The sequence below is a fragment of the Choristoneura fumiferana genome, chromosome 5 (genome assembly GCF_025370935.1).
Source record: "Choristoneura fumiferana chromosome 5, NRCan_CFum_1, whole genome shotgun sequence".
Lineage (NCBI taxonomy): Eukaryota > Metazoa > Arthropoda > Insecta > Lepidoptera > Tortricidae > Choristoneura > Choristoneura fumiferana.
The window spans coordinates 1,802,062-1,816,456 of NC_133476.1; the positions used below are offsets into that span (position 1 = coordinate 1,802,062).

The 14,395-nt window shown below is 39.2% G+C and overlaps 1 protein-coding gene across 1 annotated transcript in view; it reads right to left on the reverse strand.

The window, feature by feature from the left end:
• Nucleotides 1-259: 259 nt before the first annotated feature.
• The window catches only part of LOC141427913 (peroxisomal acyl-coenzyme A oxidase 3-like), a 42,630-nt gene continuing 28,494 nt past the window's right edge, over nt 260-14,395 (reverse strand). The window contains 4 exon segments of the mRNA XM_074087516.1: nt 260-8,532; nt 10,182-10,621; nt 11,025-11,268; nt 13,228-13,347. Of these exon segments, the coding sequence (XP_073943617.1) occupies nt 8,440-8,532; nt 10,182-10,621; nt 11,025-11,268; nt 13,228-13,347 (897 nt within the window). The 3' untranslated portion in view covers nt 260-8,439.

A 14,395-nucleotide genomic window follows, 5' to 3' on the forward strand; every position in this document is an offset into this window, starting at 1 on the left:
AGTTTTATTTGAGTTTTAATTACCCTTTTTAGTGCTCCGAAGCTAAATTTATAATTTATTTCTTTATTGGAAAACATTTTCTAATGGCATTAGTCTGGATTGATGCTCTAAACATTTTTTTTTATAAAAGAGGTCAAATATAGCAACACAAACGTTCATCAAGCTCTGATGATGAAATCTGGTTGAGCTTGAAACATGTCAGCGTAGTGACATTTCATTTTGTGTAAGGATACTTTCCAGGTTAGGATTGATACACACATTCAGATAGAAGTTACTTTATTTATAAATTGTAGTGTAAATATTCGAGGAAGGCACTTTAGGGACAGACAACACGTACTCTGGAGACAGTGCAAAGCATTCATTTATAACAAACACTAAAACAAAACTAAGTTTATAATTTATAATGAATGTTAACTAGGATATACTAAAGGTTTTATAGCAGCTTTTTTGCCTCAAAGTAGTTACGACAGGAGTTGACTTACATATTTTTTTTGCCATCTTTCGCTTGGGGCGAGGTTATAAAGATCCAGGTATAATACACGTCGCCACTAAATATTGTATTGAAATACTGAATTATGACGTCACTTAATCGCCAACTCCAATGTCAATTTTTTATGTTGATCACTCTACCACTCAAAGGTTGACTGGCAGAGGTCCCTTAAGGGACACTATTTTTGTAACCTTTTTGTATTTCCTTTTTAAATACAATATAGAGTATAAACAAACTAGGTATTTATTTATTTAAAAGGTACTGATAATCAAACTTTCTGACGCCCCAGGACGTAGCGGCACTGTTTTAGAGGTGTCGCCAGACGGTACACTTGGATCGGCTGCACTTGCATCTAGAGTTACACGCAGGTATTTCCTTTAAAAAAGGTGTCGCAAAAAAATTACGAAATGTCGCCGTCAACATGTGTGAGAGTCGGAGCATAAAAAGGATCGGAAACCACTGCTATACGTGACAAATGTGGTAATTTTTCTTAGCAACAGGGAATTCGCGTGTCAACTCCTGTCCTAAATACTTTTTAAAATCAACATTATAAATCTTCAGCACTTTTAAATACTTCACCGTCTACACACATATAATAAACCCTCTGTGATGTGTTCAAAAACAATAAATAATAACTGTTTTGTTAGAAAATTTTCGAACAATTCTCAAAAACAAAGCAGATTGGACCTCAATTCTAATTCAATTGCAAACAACTTTGACAAATCTCGCAAACATGATATCGAACGATATGAGAGTCGACGCCGCGTCTAGTTTGTCTCGATTAAAAAAAAAACTACGATTGCGTGACATGCGTCAGAAAACTTATCATTTACCGCCATTGATGTTCAGAATGTCTTGTTGCAAAGATTTGTTTTGTCACAGACATTATATCGAGATGGACCTTAAGAGTTTACCTACCTTGCGTGTAAAAAGTTTGATCCACGGTTAAAGTTTTGTTTGACCTAAATGCGCGAGCTTTGAAAAAGCCGCCGGTCCGCCTTTGAATCGGTCCCGCGCGCCTTTGAATCGGTACCGTGCGGTCTTGATTACCCGTCACTAAATCTCGCTCGTGACGTCATCGTAGATATGAAAAATTCGACACGCTTGGTTCTCATACAGTCTGAAGCGCTCTTGTCGTCTATCTCGATATCTGTCTGTGGTTTTGTTTATAATATGTGTGAAGATAAAACAGTGTATGTAACTGTACATAATGCGTAGTTATGTACAGTTACATACACTGTTGTTAAAAATAGAAAACAGTTACGGCAATAACAAGAATATTTTTGGAGTCCTAAACTTGTACAAGTTAACAGAATGACCTACATATACTCAGCGGCACAAAATTTGGCCCATTTTTGCATACATTCGAGGGCCAGGTTCTTTGCCGCTCAGTATGTTTAATTACGAAAACTATTGAGCTAAAACCTCTGACAGTGACGAGTTTACAAGATACGCTTTGATTTATAGATTGAGTTTTAAACGGTGCTAAAAAATTATGTCAACTTTATTAAGTCATGATTATTTTATAATACACTATAACATTACGTCTCACAAAGAATTGAATTTTTGCAAGAAATACGCATAGCATCACGTAAATTGTTATGTACAACGAATTTCAAAATAAATCAATACTCTCTCGGGGTTACATCATGGTCCTATGCAGGGTTTCTCAAACTTATGGCTCCACGTACCCCTGTTAAAGTTAAGTTTCTAGACGACAGCGAACCCCTACCCCCCCCCCCCCAAAGAAAGTAATAAAACTGGCTGTTGGAGAAACTAAGTTTTTATTTCAATCATCACGATAATATAATGTATATTATTTATTTCAATAAAAGGTAACAAATATAGGTAAGAATCGTCTTGTCAACGAAAATAGGTATAAACTGAAACAAATATCAAAGAAATAAGTAACAAATTTGGAGTTGAAATAAAAAATACATAAAGACTCCAAAAACAAATCTTAATCATCCTGCCAGTCTTGCAGCCACCATCACGTAAACCTTGTCGCGAACCCCCTACCGTCGAATAGCGAACCCCTAGGGGTTCGCGTACCCCACTTTGAGAAACCCTGTCCTATGAAATGTCGACCACTGGGATACGCAGTGCAACGCACACAAATTACACACCGTGTTATTTTTGATATCCGTTAATTTAAAGGGGACAATCTACAGGTCAAATGAACTTAATTTCTCTAAGACACTAGTGGCCTAACTCTTACTGTTTAAAATATAATCAAAAGTTAAGATAATTAAGTATTAGCAGTAAAAGAGTTTTTTTTTTTTTTTTTCAAATCAGTTTCACAATTTTTTTTCAATGTGCATAACTAACCCGTGTTTAATTCACAGATATTTAGCAAAAGAAAGTTATAATATGTGGATTTTTAATGCCTCTCTTATGTTTCACGTCAATGTCACTTGTCAAGTTTGTTTATTTAACATTTTAACAATTAACAATAAATGTAAAGCAAGAAAAAAAAAGATTTTTATTTTCGTTTTTTTTTGCGATAAAGTTAATGGATATCAAAAAAACACGGTGTAGAAAATGTACAGTTTGGCTTGATGTGTTGTATTTAGTATCTCGTAAGTTAGCAGTACCAAGTTAACGTTTTATCAATCTATCAGAAATAGGGTAACTTTAGTGACTGTCGCGTCAAACAAACGCTTCGCCAAAACCGATAGGAAATATTAAAAATGATGCAGATACATGGAATTTTATCCGTTTCATATACAAGTAAAAAATAAACAGTGGATTCAAGATAACCAAAAACAAACAATGAATGTGACAACAGCCATAAGTTAACAGTAACATTCCATTGGACAAAAATAATTATTTAATTATTAACTATACATACACCGTTAAAGTATTGACTACCCTGTCAAAGAGTACTTAGGTACGATATTTAGAATTCATTAAACAGGTTTTTTTTTTACATGGAAATGTATCGAACATTTAATTTTAATATCATTTTAAACATAAACATGAATATATTTTAGCAACATTATGCACCTGGAGCACGCTTACATGAAATAAAATATAACCGTAATTAATATAATATAATGTGAAATATAATTCAGGGTTTATATAGTAAATGAGGGCACCAATTTCTATACACTCATTAATTTTTGATGTAAAATGCTTGAACATGGCATCAATTTTGTATGAAAAATGTTAATATGCGTTTCCAACAGAAATGCGAGAGGATGTGTTGTGTTGCGAGAAATGTGTTTTTCATTAACCAATAGAAACACTTCATTTATCTAGCCTAGCACAGCACCGCTCTGGTGGAAACAGCAGAGCGGAGCGAGGCGAGGTAAATGAAGCGTTCCTATTGGTTAATGAAAAACACAGTCATTGCACTTTTTTTTATTCTACTGAATGGAAAACGAGCAAGTGGGTCTCCTGATGATAAGAGATCACCACCGCCCATAGACATCTGCAACACCAGGGGTATTGCAGATGCGTTGCCAACCTAGAGGCCTAAGATGGGATACCTCAAGTGCCAGTAATTTCACCGGCTGTCTTACTCTCCACGCCGAAACACAACAGTGCAAGCACTGCTGCTTCACGGCAGGATTAGCGAGCAAGATGGTGGTAGCAGTCCGGGCGGACCTTGCACAAGGTCCTACCACCTGCAAATCAGCATGCATGGTGGATTTCTGGTTGAAAAGCAGCGTTACTGTTAGAATTTTCGCCGTAACAATAGCTCTAGTGACTCAGCGATTTTTCTATGAAAAGCTTTCCTCAAAATATATTAATTATTATGTTTTACTTAAAATACACGGAATGCTGGACAGTGTACACGACGTTGACGGTCCTTATAATAGTTTCGCTTAGTATTAAATAACACGAACAAGACTAAAAATAAAAATAAAATAACATTTCAACTATCAAAAAAATTATACAAAATAAAATAATGTTAATCAGCTATACTGCATGGAATCTTAAAATAATTCGGCGGTATGCGTTATTGTGCTGCAGTGGATGTAAATATTCAATTGTATACATTTAAAAAAGTTACACATTGCAAAGAACAATCAATACACAAAGTTAAATGTGTAACGTACATACATACATTCTATTAATTTGATTTCTGGACCACCATGGAACCTCATCATAAATAATTTTATTTGTCTATAACAATGTTTATGTCCGACCGAGATCACGGTCTCGGTAAATCTCTGCCAAAAACCGGGCCGAGATCTCGGTCTCGGTCTCGGCCCAAAACAGCCATTTCTCGACGGCGACCGAAACTCCGCGGTGGGACGAGCTTTCCTTGGGATTTTGATTGGTCGCCCCGCCCGGGCTCGCGCGTGTGGTATCTACTTGCAACTCACTGACACCCGCTAACAAGAGTAAGAAGTGTCAACTCGTACATTTGTTTTCGATAACGATCGAATGACGTAAAATGCCATTACGACACGATTCTGTGGTGGCACAGAAATCAAATTGGTTGACTGCCACTCACACCTCGAACTGCTAAATATTTAAATGTTTATTTGGACACAAACTGAATTAAAATTAAAATCGTGTTCAATCATGCTCAAAAGACGTGCTGCTACTTTTTGTTTTGGGCACCAAAAAAAGACATGTGAAATATTTCATTCGATATGTTTGTATGATTGAAAGTCATTTAAAAGATTTTGACAAATGTACAATATGAGACAAATAATTTCAGACATCATCCATCCACTGCCATTTAACCGACATTATAAAATATTTAATACTCGTTTAGGTAACACTTTTAGTGTAGCCACGGGTGACGAACACATTTGTACATACGGACACAGTTATATATTAATACATAATTATTTAGAATAAAATTTAAATTTAATTTCATTAAACCCTGATCAGAGTTTATTGTGAAATAAATGCTATCCAATTGAGAATTTCGTCTTTTTTAATTAAATTAAAAATGAGTAAATTATTTTGTAGGTTGGTTTAATAATATTAATTTTCTGAAATCAACCAAGTTAAAAGGTAAAATCCTTTCTTGGCGTAGGGCTAAATATTTTTAAAATAATCTGATTACCTATTATAAAAACTTTTAATACAATACGCTTTTAAGCGATGATTATATTGTTATCAATTAAGCAATTATATTTATTTCAGAAAAATACTATACTTAAAAAAATATAAAATAATTATTATATATTCAATTGGGATAAATATGCTATAAGGGGCAGTTTCATACTCAGAAAGATCTAATTGCTTTTATAAGTAAGTTTCATTGAAAAAAAATACTTTAAATTACTAAATTCAATAGTTAGTCTCATGCAAACAACCCAGAGATGTAATTACCCCTATCGACTTATTTACCCCAACTGATCCTACCTATAACTAAAATAAAACATAATATACGAAAATAATTCGTAACATTCATACAATATTTGGCGTAAAATGCTGATTCCAAATGCACGTTTAGTGACTACAAAAATGGTATTGCTACAGCAAAAATATGAGAAGACTTTTGATGGCAACGAAAATTACTCAAAAACTTTACACAAAAAAAACAACATACAAATCGCTTCAGTGAACAAACGAATTAACTACAAAAAAGTTTTTGTTTTCATAATCAAACATTACAGAGAATCATACAGAGATATTAATTTACAGTAAAATAAGTCGTCTATGTATGCGAAGTAAATCTCAAAAATTGTGACATGCGGATAAATTTTATGTCGATACAGTAAAGGCGGTCTAATCTCAAGTCACTGGGTTAAATTATACAATTTGATGGACTGGGGTAATTTCGAACTAAGGGGCAAAATGAAAACTACTAACCCTAACCCTATTTTTTTTAATGTAGCCTGTATTATGTCCCACTGCTGGGCAAAGGCCTCCCCTTTTCTCCGCCACTCTTCCCTGTCCTGGGCATGCACCTGCCAATCGAGTTGAAAAGCGCTCAGGTCTCTTGGGTCTGCCTCTGCTCCTATGCCCATCCCTCGGATCCCATTCGGTTACCTAACCTAACCCTATAATGCCACCAAAATCGGACTTGACATTCGTAGTTGGTCAAAAATTATTAAAGACTAGCTGTAGGCCACGATTCCGTCTGCGAAGTATTCGTTTAGCTCGTTTTTGCGGGAACTGTGCCCTTCACAGGATGTCAAATTGTTTCTGTACCAGAAATAAAATGGAATTAAATTATTACAGTACCGGGCGATAAAGATAGCACATCGGTATTTGGAAAGAGACTCTGCAAATTTCGGCTTCGTAGAGCGCTCTCACACACTACTTATGTGACGTTTGTCAGTCGTTGTACAGCTGTAATAGAGTACGGACGCATTTAGATGAAAATATATAATATAGAGTTGTTGAAACCCCCCAACTTTAAGTCATGTACGATGGCATCTTTAGGAAAAAGGGGGAACTATCCTTTTTCTAGTATTTGCAACGGCTCTCTATAGATATCCGAAGTTTACATGTCATTAATTTGACGTAAACTAATTAAGTTCATAAAGTGCAGTATTTTATTTGATATCAAACGTCACTTAATAAATACGATGCTTGATGGACGGCCGTCAGTGTTCGGAAATAGTCGTAAACAGCCATTTGTCTCTTTCCAAAGACCGATGTGCAATCTTTATCGCCGGGTACTGTGCTTTAATTGATTCAGCGGTTTAAGATTGAAGAGTACATGCAGACGGAGTTACTTTCGCTTTTATGTTAGTATAAGAATGGCTGCAAATGGGTGTTATTTCCTTTTCACTTTATTATTCTTATTAACCAATACCGTAATAAGGAAAGTATCTCGGTCTGTCCTTCTACCTCTTGACGGTTAAACCGTTTAATCGATTTAAATTCAATTTGGTACGGAGACAGTTTGAAACAATGAAAGGACATATGTAGGATAGTTCTTATCCCGGATGATTGCATAGCCCGCGGGATAGCGCAAAACGAATACAGCGCAGGTGCAGTCGCGGGCAAATGCTAGTATTTTGACATGTAATCGAACCAACTGATTAGTAACTCAAAGTGGAAGCCTCAGAAATGTTATATTGACATCGCATTGCCTGAGAACGATATTCATTATGACGCTTACTGTGAGAAGGTTCTACGGTGAATCAAAAATGAAACAGGATCCTAGCTTTTCACCAAAAATATTCTAAATGATTAATTTTCCAACTGTTTCATACGGACGAACGATTTTTTTTTTTTCTAAAACTGGAAACTGTACAGGATATATTTCAGGACAATCCTGTAGAATCCTATAGGATAAAACCAGCTCTTTTTTTTTGTTTTGTCTTAACTGTACTATCAAACTGTTTTTTAAGGCCCGACCGAGATCTCGGTCTCGGTTTCGTCAAATCTCGGCCAAAAATCGGGCCGAGATCTCGGTCTGTCTTGGCCCAAAACAGGCGGCGACCGAGACTCCGCGGCGGCACTCAATTTAAATATTGGCGCGCGCTTTCCTTGGGATTTTGATTGGTCGCCTTGCCCGGGCTCGGGCGTCTGGCACTTGCTACTTACTGACTGACACCCGCTAACAAGAGTAACAAGCGAAACGCTAATATTTTTGAGTATTGGCATTCCTCGCCATATAAAATAGTACGGCCCTACAGCCAACAAATTTCCTTATTTTTTTGTGTCTCGGTCTCGGTCTCGGCCGAGATTAGAAAAACAGTCTCGGTCGGACCTTACTGTTTTTGCGAATAGTGAATAAATGATTCATGTAAAAAAAAATCTATCGTCCATATGAAACAGTTTGAAATCATCAGAGAAAAATATTTTCAGCGGAAAATTAGAGACTCAAATCAAACGGTTCGACTACCCCAATGTAAACCTAGATTTGACAGCTAAACACCTAACAATAAGTTGTTTCAGTTTAAAACGCATAAAGGCAGTGTAACACCATCATACTATCACTTTGAAAAATTTCTTCCTAAAAACTTCTATCACGTCAAATACCTTCGTCTCTTGGGAGTGTCACAGTAAAGGTGAAAGGTATTCTAGAGCTTGGAGGGTACAACGTCGCGCCACCACGTCGCCCTCTGCAGGCCGCCTGGATTGTGGAAGAACTCCTTTTGAAGGTTTTGGTACAACTGGAAAGGAAGAGTATCAAGATTAGACAAGTTCCCGAATGACCGCTGATGGGTTATTTTATTTTGATATCAGTGGTAACAGGTGAGATTTTTTTTCCCACCTGTTACCACTGGTAACTAACGGGAATAGAAATTGCCATCTGTTACCACTAAAGTAATTGGTGGTAACAACTGGGATTTTTTTTCCAGTAGATACCACCAATTTCTTTAGTGGGTATGAGATGGGAAAAAAATCCAAGTAGTTACCCCACCACATTCATTTTAATTTTCAGCAGGTTATTGTCAACATATTAAAAAAGGTTCTATTCTATTTAATAATTATGGAGTTTTTTTATCTTGCGAATATTTTTGCTATCTGTTACCACTAAAGTAATTGGTGGTAACTACTAAAGTAGGTAAAAGATGGGGAAAAAATCCCACCAGCTGTTACCACTGGTAAAAATTGGTGGTAACAGGTGGGAATAACTCCCGCTGTTTGGCAGCGTAGGGCGTTCACCAACATAATAAATGGATGACTGGTGTTGACTTATAAGTCTCAAAGTGCTGCCACATGCAGTCGCTCTTCGCTCGTTTGCAGCGATAAATCTGGTCACGTGACCCCATTTTGAATGTGATTTTGAATTTCCCGCGACTCAAAAAAGTAGCGTCAAGTCGCCGCGTCGAGCAGCAGCGACAAGATGGCTGCTTGCAGGAATGATCTTGGTCTTGGACGCTGATTTCTTAACCCGTCGCGCGACCAACGACTTTTTTGGGAAATTTTGGACTAGTACCCTATGTTAAAGGGTGATCGAAACTAGTAACAAAAATTTACTAATCACGAGTACTTCGATACGCGCCACTGTGGCGCGCAGGGCGTTCGACGGGTTAATCTCATTTAGTAGCAGTCGTGGCAGTGGTATAAAAGAAATTGGAGTGAATGAAAAAAAAAATAACAGTGTTTTTGCCGAAATTGAAAAGGTTTTTTTCCAGCGATAAAGCTCAACATTTTCAGCTTTATCGCTATGTGATATGTGAAAGTCACTCAAAGGGCTATGGAGAGGGCTATGCTCGGGGTTTCTCTGCGGGATAGAATCAGAAATGATGATATCCGCAGTAGAACTAAGGTTACCGACATAGCTCGAAGAATTGCGAAACTGAAGTGGCAATGGGCGGGGCACATTGCTCGCAGGACTGATGGCCGATGGGGTCAAAAGGTTCTCGAATGGCGTCCGCGGACCGGGAGACGAGCTGTCGGTAGACCTCCAACAAGATGGAGCGACGACCTGGTTAAGATCGCGGGATCGCGGTGGATGCGAAAAGCACAAGACCGGTCTGAGTGGAGAGCCTTGGGGGAGGCCTATGTCCAGCAGTGGACGTCTTTCGGCTGACATGATGATGATGATGATGACATGTGACCAGTTTTGACGCTGGAAACGAGCGTCGAGCGACTTGCATGTGGTCGCACCTTTAGGCAATACGGCCTGTGAGCCTTATTGTCTGACGCACTTGGAATCACTATCGTTTTCACCTGCATATGGCCGCACTTTAACGTTTCTGACAGTGACATACAAAAACTGTCATTTGTGATCGCGAGTGACAGAAATGTTAGACGATACGGCCTCAGGTCTAAGTATAATAAGTCTAGTCTAATTAGCAGCCTAGCTTCTTACCTTGCCATCGCTCTTCCCCAGCACAGAATTGAGCACGAAATCCGTCGGCCCCAACGCGTCCACTATACTCACAACCTCGTTCTTCACATCAGAGCAAAGTTCCAAAACCGCCCGCCTCAACAACTTAGCCAAACCCTCCCCCTGGGCAAACCCGCCTTGGTACAACTCCACCAAATGTCTATCTAACGACCACAGGCCGTATAACAAGAACTGTTTCTCCAGCACCGGTTGGAGATCTTTTTCTTTTCGTCCTATTGATTCTAAACTAAACATAAGTGCGAGGTATTCCGCGTAGACTTGTGTTAGTGTCTGCCATTTGTAGACTTGCGTTTTCGCTTTGGCGTGGAACTTTGTGAGGCCTGAAGCGATCAGGGACTGGTATTGGTCGTGGGTTTCCTTAAGGAGGTAGCAGAGCAGCCAACGGTACGTTGATAGTATAACTGTAACAAAAAATAAACTATGAATAGTTTGATAAACTGGTTGACTGCGAAGCAGAATTTGGCACCGCACGCCGAGATAGGGGTAATGAATAACTATGACGAACTCACAATTGCTTGCAAATTTTCACACTTGTTTAAAACATATTATAAAAACAGTAAATAATAATACCTAAAATTGGCTAATAACTTTGCACAAATTGAAATTAACGAATTTTTAGTACAATTTAGAGCGCATACATACGCTTCTACATGAATTAAAATCCTTATTTATAATGATATCTGCGTGAAATCATATTAAAAAGTAAACCTAATTAAACCAAAGCGAAACGCGGCACCGTCCTCTCTCTACCCCGTGTGCACGATCTTTTTTATAGAAAAAACATCAGTTTGAATAAAAGAACACGAACTCACATCTCAGTAGTCTTGAGGTCGTCGCTCGCTCGCGCCTGGAACTTCTCCGCCAGGATGTCCTCCCCCCGCTGGAGGAAGGCCACAGTGCCCAGTGGCGAGTCCACCGGTTGCGCGGCGCACGCGGCGCCGTACTGCCGCAGCAGCCAGTTGCCGGCCTGCTGGCACAGCACGCTGTTGTCACCCTCATACGTCACTGTCGCCTCGTGGTTGCTGCGAATGTCGCCGAGGTTCGCTCGCTAAGAAAAAAAAACAGTAAATAAATATCACGGGGAACTTGACACCAATCGTTCTAGTCCCAAAGTCAGCAAAGCTTGTGTTATGAGTACTAGGCAACGGATAAACATACTTACAGCCTTATTCATAAAAAGTTAGAGCCTCCTTGAAGGCTCCTTAAAGGCCCGATGCTAAAAAACATGATTCATAAACGTCTGTTAGCGCTAATCAGTCGATCAAGGCTCTGCTAAAGTTAGAGGACCGTAGACCCTCCTTTATCTCCCTGCTAAGTCACAAAATGGCCGCCACAAGTTTGAACAGCTGACTTTGACAAGAGCAAAAAACCATACCGAAGATATTTAAAGTGAAGACAGGGCTACGCAAAGATTAAAAAAAAAAACAGGAAAATTTATTTTCAGGAATTTGTATTTAAAAATCCTCTAAATTAGCAACAATAAATATGAAAAAAAAAATTAGGATGATTAACATAATTATGGCTTTTTGCACAACATAAACATGCGGATCGGAAATGGCGGGAAAACAAACATCTCGCTTTTTATTTTTTTTCCTGCTAGTTTGCTGTCACTGCTGTCAATTTTTTTTTAAATTATCGATTAGGCCATTTTTTGTCTTTGATTTGTCAAGGTGGCCAACATAACGCGTCTAATCCGTCTATCAGCAGCTCAACAACTAGCAGACTGCTAGCAAGCGTTTATGAATCATACTTCTTGACAACCGTCTAACAAGCTTAATCAGTCTGCTAAGTAACAGACCGACCAAACCTCAATTAAGGTTTTTTTATGAATAAGGCTGTTAGATTATAGATACATATTAAACATCCAGGACTCGAGAAGAAGCATTAGTATTATTCATACAAATATCTGCTCCGTCCGGGGATCGAGCCTCAAGCTTCGTAGTCAGGTTAAAATAATGTGTAACAGAGCAAGATCATTAAACCCCTCCAACCAAAGATATAGATTATAGAAACCAACCGTGTCACTTTTTTATGTCTACTGTGACGTCTCAAGAGCGAATTAGCTATGTGAATTCCCCGATATCCGCGCAAAATCATTTCAAATGCGCCGCCCGCCCGCGCCGTGGGGCTCGAGTCAGTCACTGGTCATGATTAGTCAGTTAGCGGTCAGTCTTTGTATGGGGCCAACCCCGACGTTTGGTCGGGGTTCGGACACGCGAAGTAGATGCATTTGCGTAATCTAGTGTAATCTATATCTGTGCCTCCAACGTTCTCCTCCAGGGAGTTGGCAACGTGCAGCCGGGTTTTTTAGCCGGCAACAGTCCCAGACAGTGGAGGACCTCCCATCCCAGTCGTTCATAATGTATTTTTCCCGATTGCACGCCCCCATCTCTGCAAGTACCTCATATAAAATCTAATAGCTATCAAGTAAATAAGCATGCAGGCAAAGACATAGTGTATTTGACCCTTAAAAAATATATACCTCTTTGAGTTTCTTGCCGGAATCTCAATAAACGTTTTTCCGAAACGGTAGAAGAGATTATTGACATGCATAAGTGCTTGTTAGAGCCTCAAAAGCCAAAGCAGAATCTTCAGAATCATGTTGATTGTCAAATTCACAGGTCACTCAGCGAGCTATGGAGAGAGCAATGCCAGGGGTTTCTTCGAAGGATCAAATCCGAGATTTGACATTTCGGAGACCTCACGAACTAGCGCCTCAGTGGCGAATTCACACGCGATAGCCCTCATTAGTTCGCTGAAGTGGCGTTGGGCCGGCCACGTCTGTCGCAGGACCGATGAACAGTGGAGCAGACGAGTCCTCGAATGGAGCCCACGGACGGGAAAACGTAGTGTAGGGCGTCCTGAGGCACGGTGGACGGACGACCTAAAGAGAGTCGCTGGCGGCGGATGGATGCGAGGTGCTGAAGACAGAGTGTTGTGGCGCGCTATGGAAGATGCCTATGTCCAGCAGTGTGCTGTAGGATGATGATGATGACGTTGATTTTACCTTGAGGAAGCCGTGTCCGCCGCAAGCCTCTCGACACTGCTGCGCCGCTCGGAGCACCGTCCACGTCATCATCGGCTTGCTGCTGGACACCATAGCGTGGATTTCTGACACCGTCTCGCTCTGAAACAACACGCTGTCGTAAGACGCCGTGGAAACATCGCTAGATGGCGTTAGTGTCGAGAGGTCTGTCTGATGTTAGTCTTGCTTGCGATTGGCTCATTTCAACCAATTCACCAACCACAAACCAATCACAAACGCCAGAGACGCCCACCAACAAGATTGTTTGAAACAATCCAGGTTGTATTGTTTATTGAATAAATACTATAATTATGATTATGACGGATAACCTCTTCCTTTCTTCTTTGATGGATGTCTTTTAAAGCCACAAAATAAATACATAATATGTTTCATAGTTTACAAATTATCTACTTATTTAGTCTTATGTATAGTAATAAAACTGTGTAGTATATCTTTGTAGCGGTCCGAGGGTCACCAACGGTGCTGGCTGAAAATCAGCGCTGGGGTGTTTATTATTAACGCTTCAGCATTATGCTGAGCCAGTGTCCGATTCGCAACCGCAATGACACATACTTTCCTACGTGTTGTCTATTTGTACTTAATACTATTGTTGTGTCTTGTGTTGTTAATAAATTTATTTTCTTTCTTTCTTTCCTTTATTTTCGTCACTTCAAAAACTTGCAAGCACAGCGTAGCGCAACGCAGCGTAGGACAGCCACCAACGAGACGGACGGATGGTCTGGTTAAAGCCGTGGGGCCGCTCCCAACTGAAGTAACTTGAGGTCTATGAGGGAGGCAAGTGGACGTCCTACGGATGACGATCAAACCCCAGAGACATACCAACCAGACTACCGGGAATCCCGTAGTGCGTAAAGCCACAGGAGATGCTGTTTCAAATCCTGACCAGCAATGCGTAAAATTAGTTTAAAAAAAACATATTTGACACTTACTTTTGCCTAAAAAAAAGAGATATTTTACATTAACCATCAGTTTAATTCTTAATTATAATGTCAAATAAAAATAAATAAATCGATTTGACAACAATGATTACGATTACTAAGGATTTTTTTCTAAATAAAAAAAACTATCGCCAAAAGCTAAGCACAATTTATATTTATTTATTATTTACTTGCTGTTGCCCGCGGCTTCG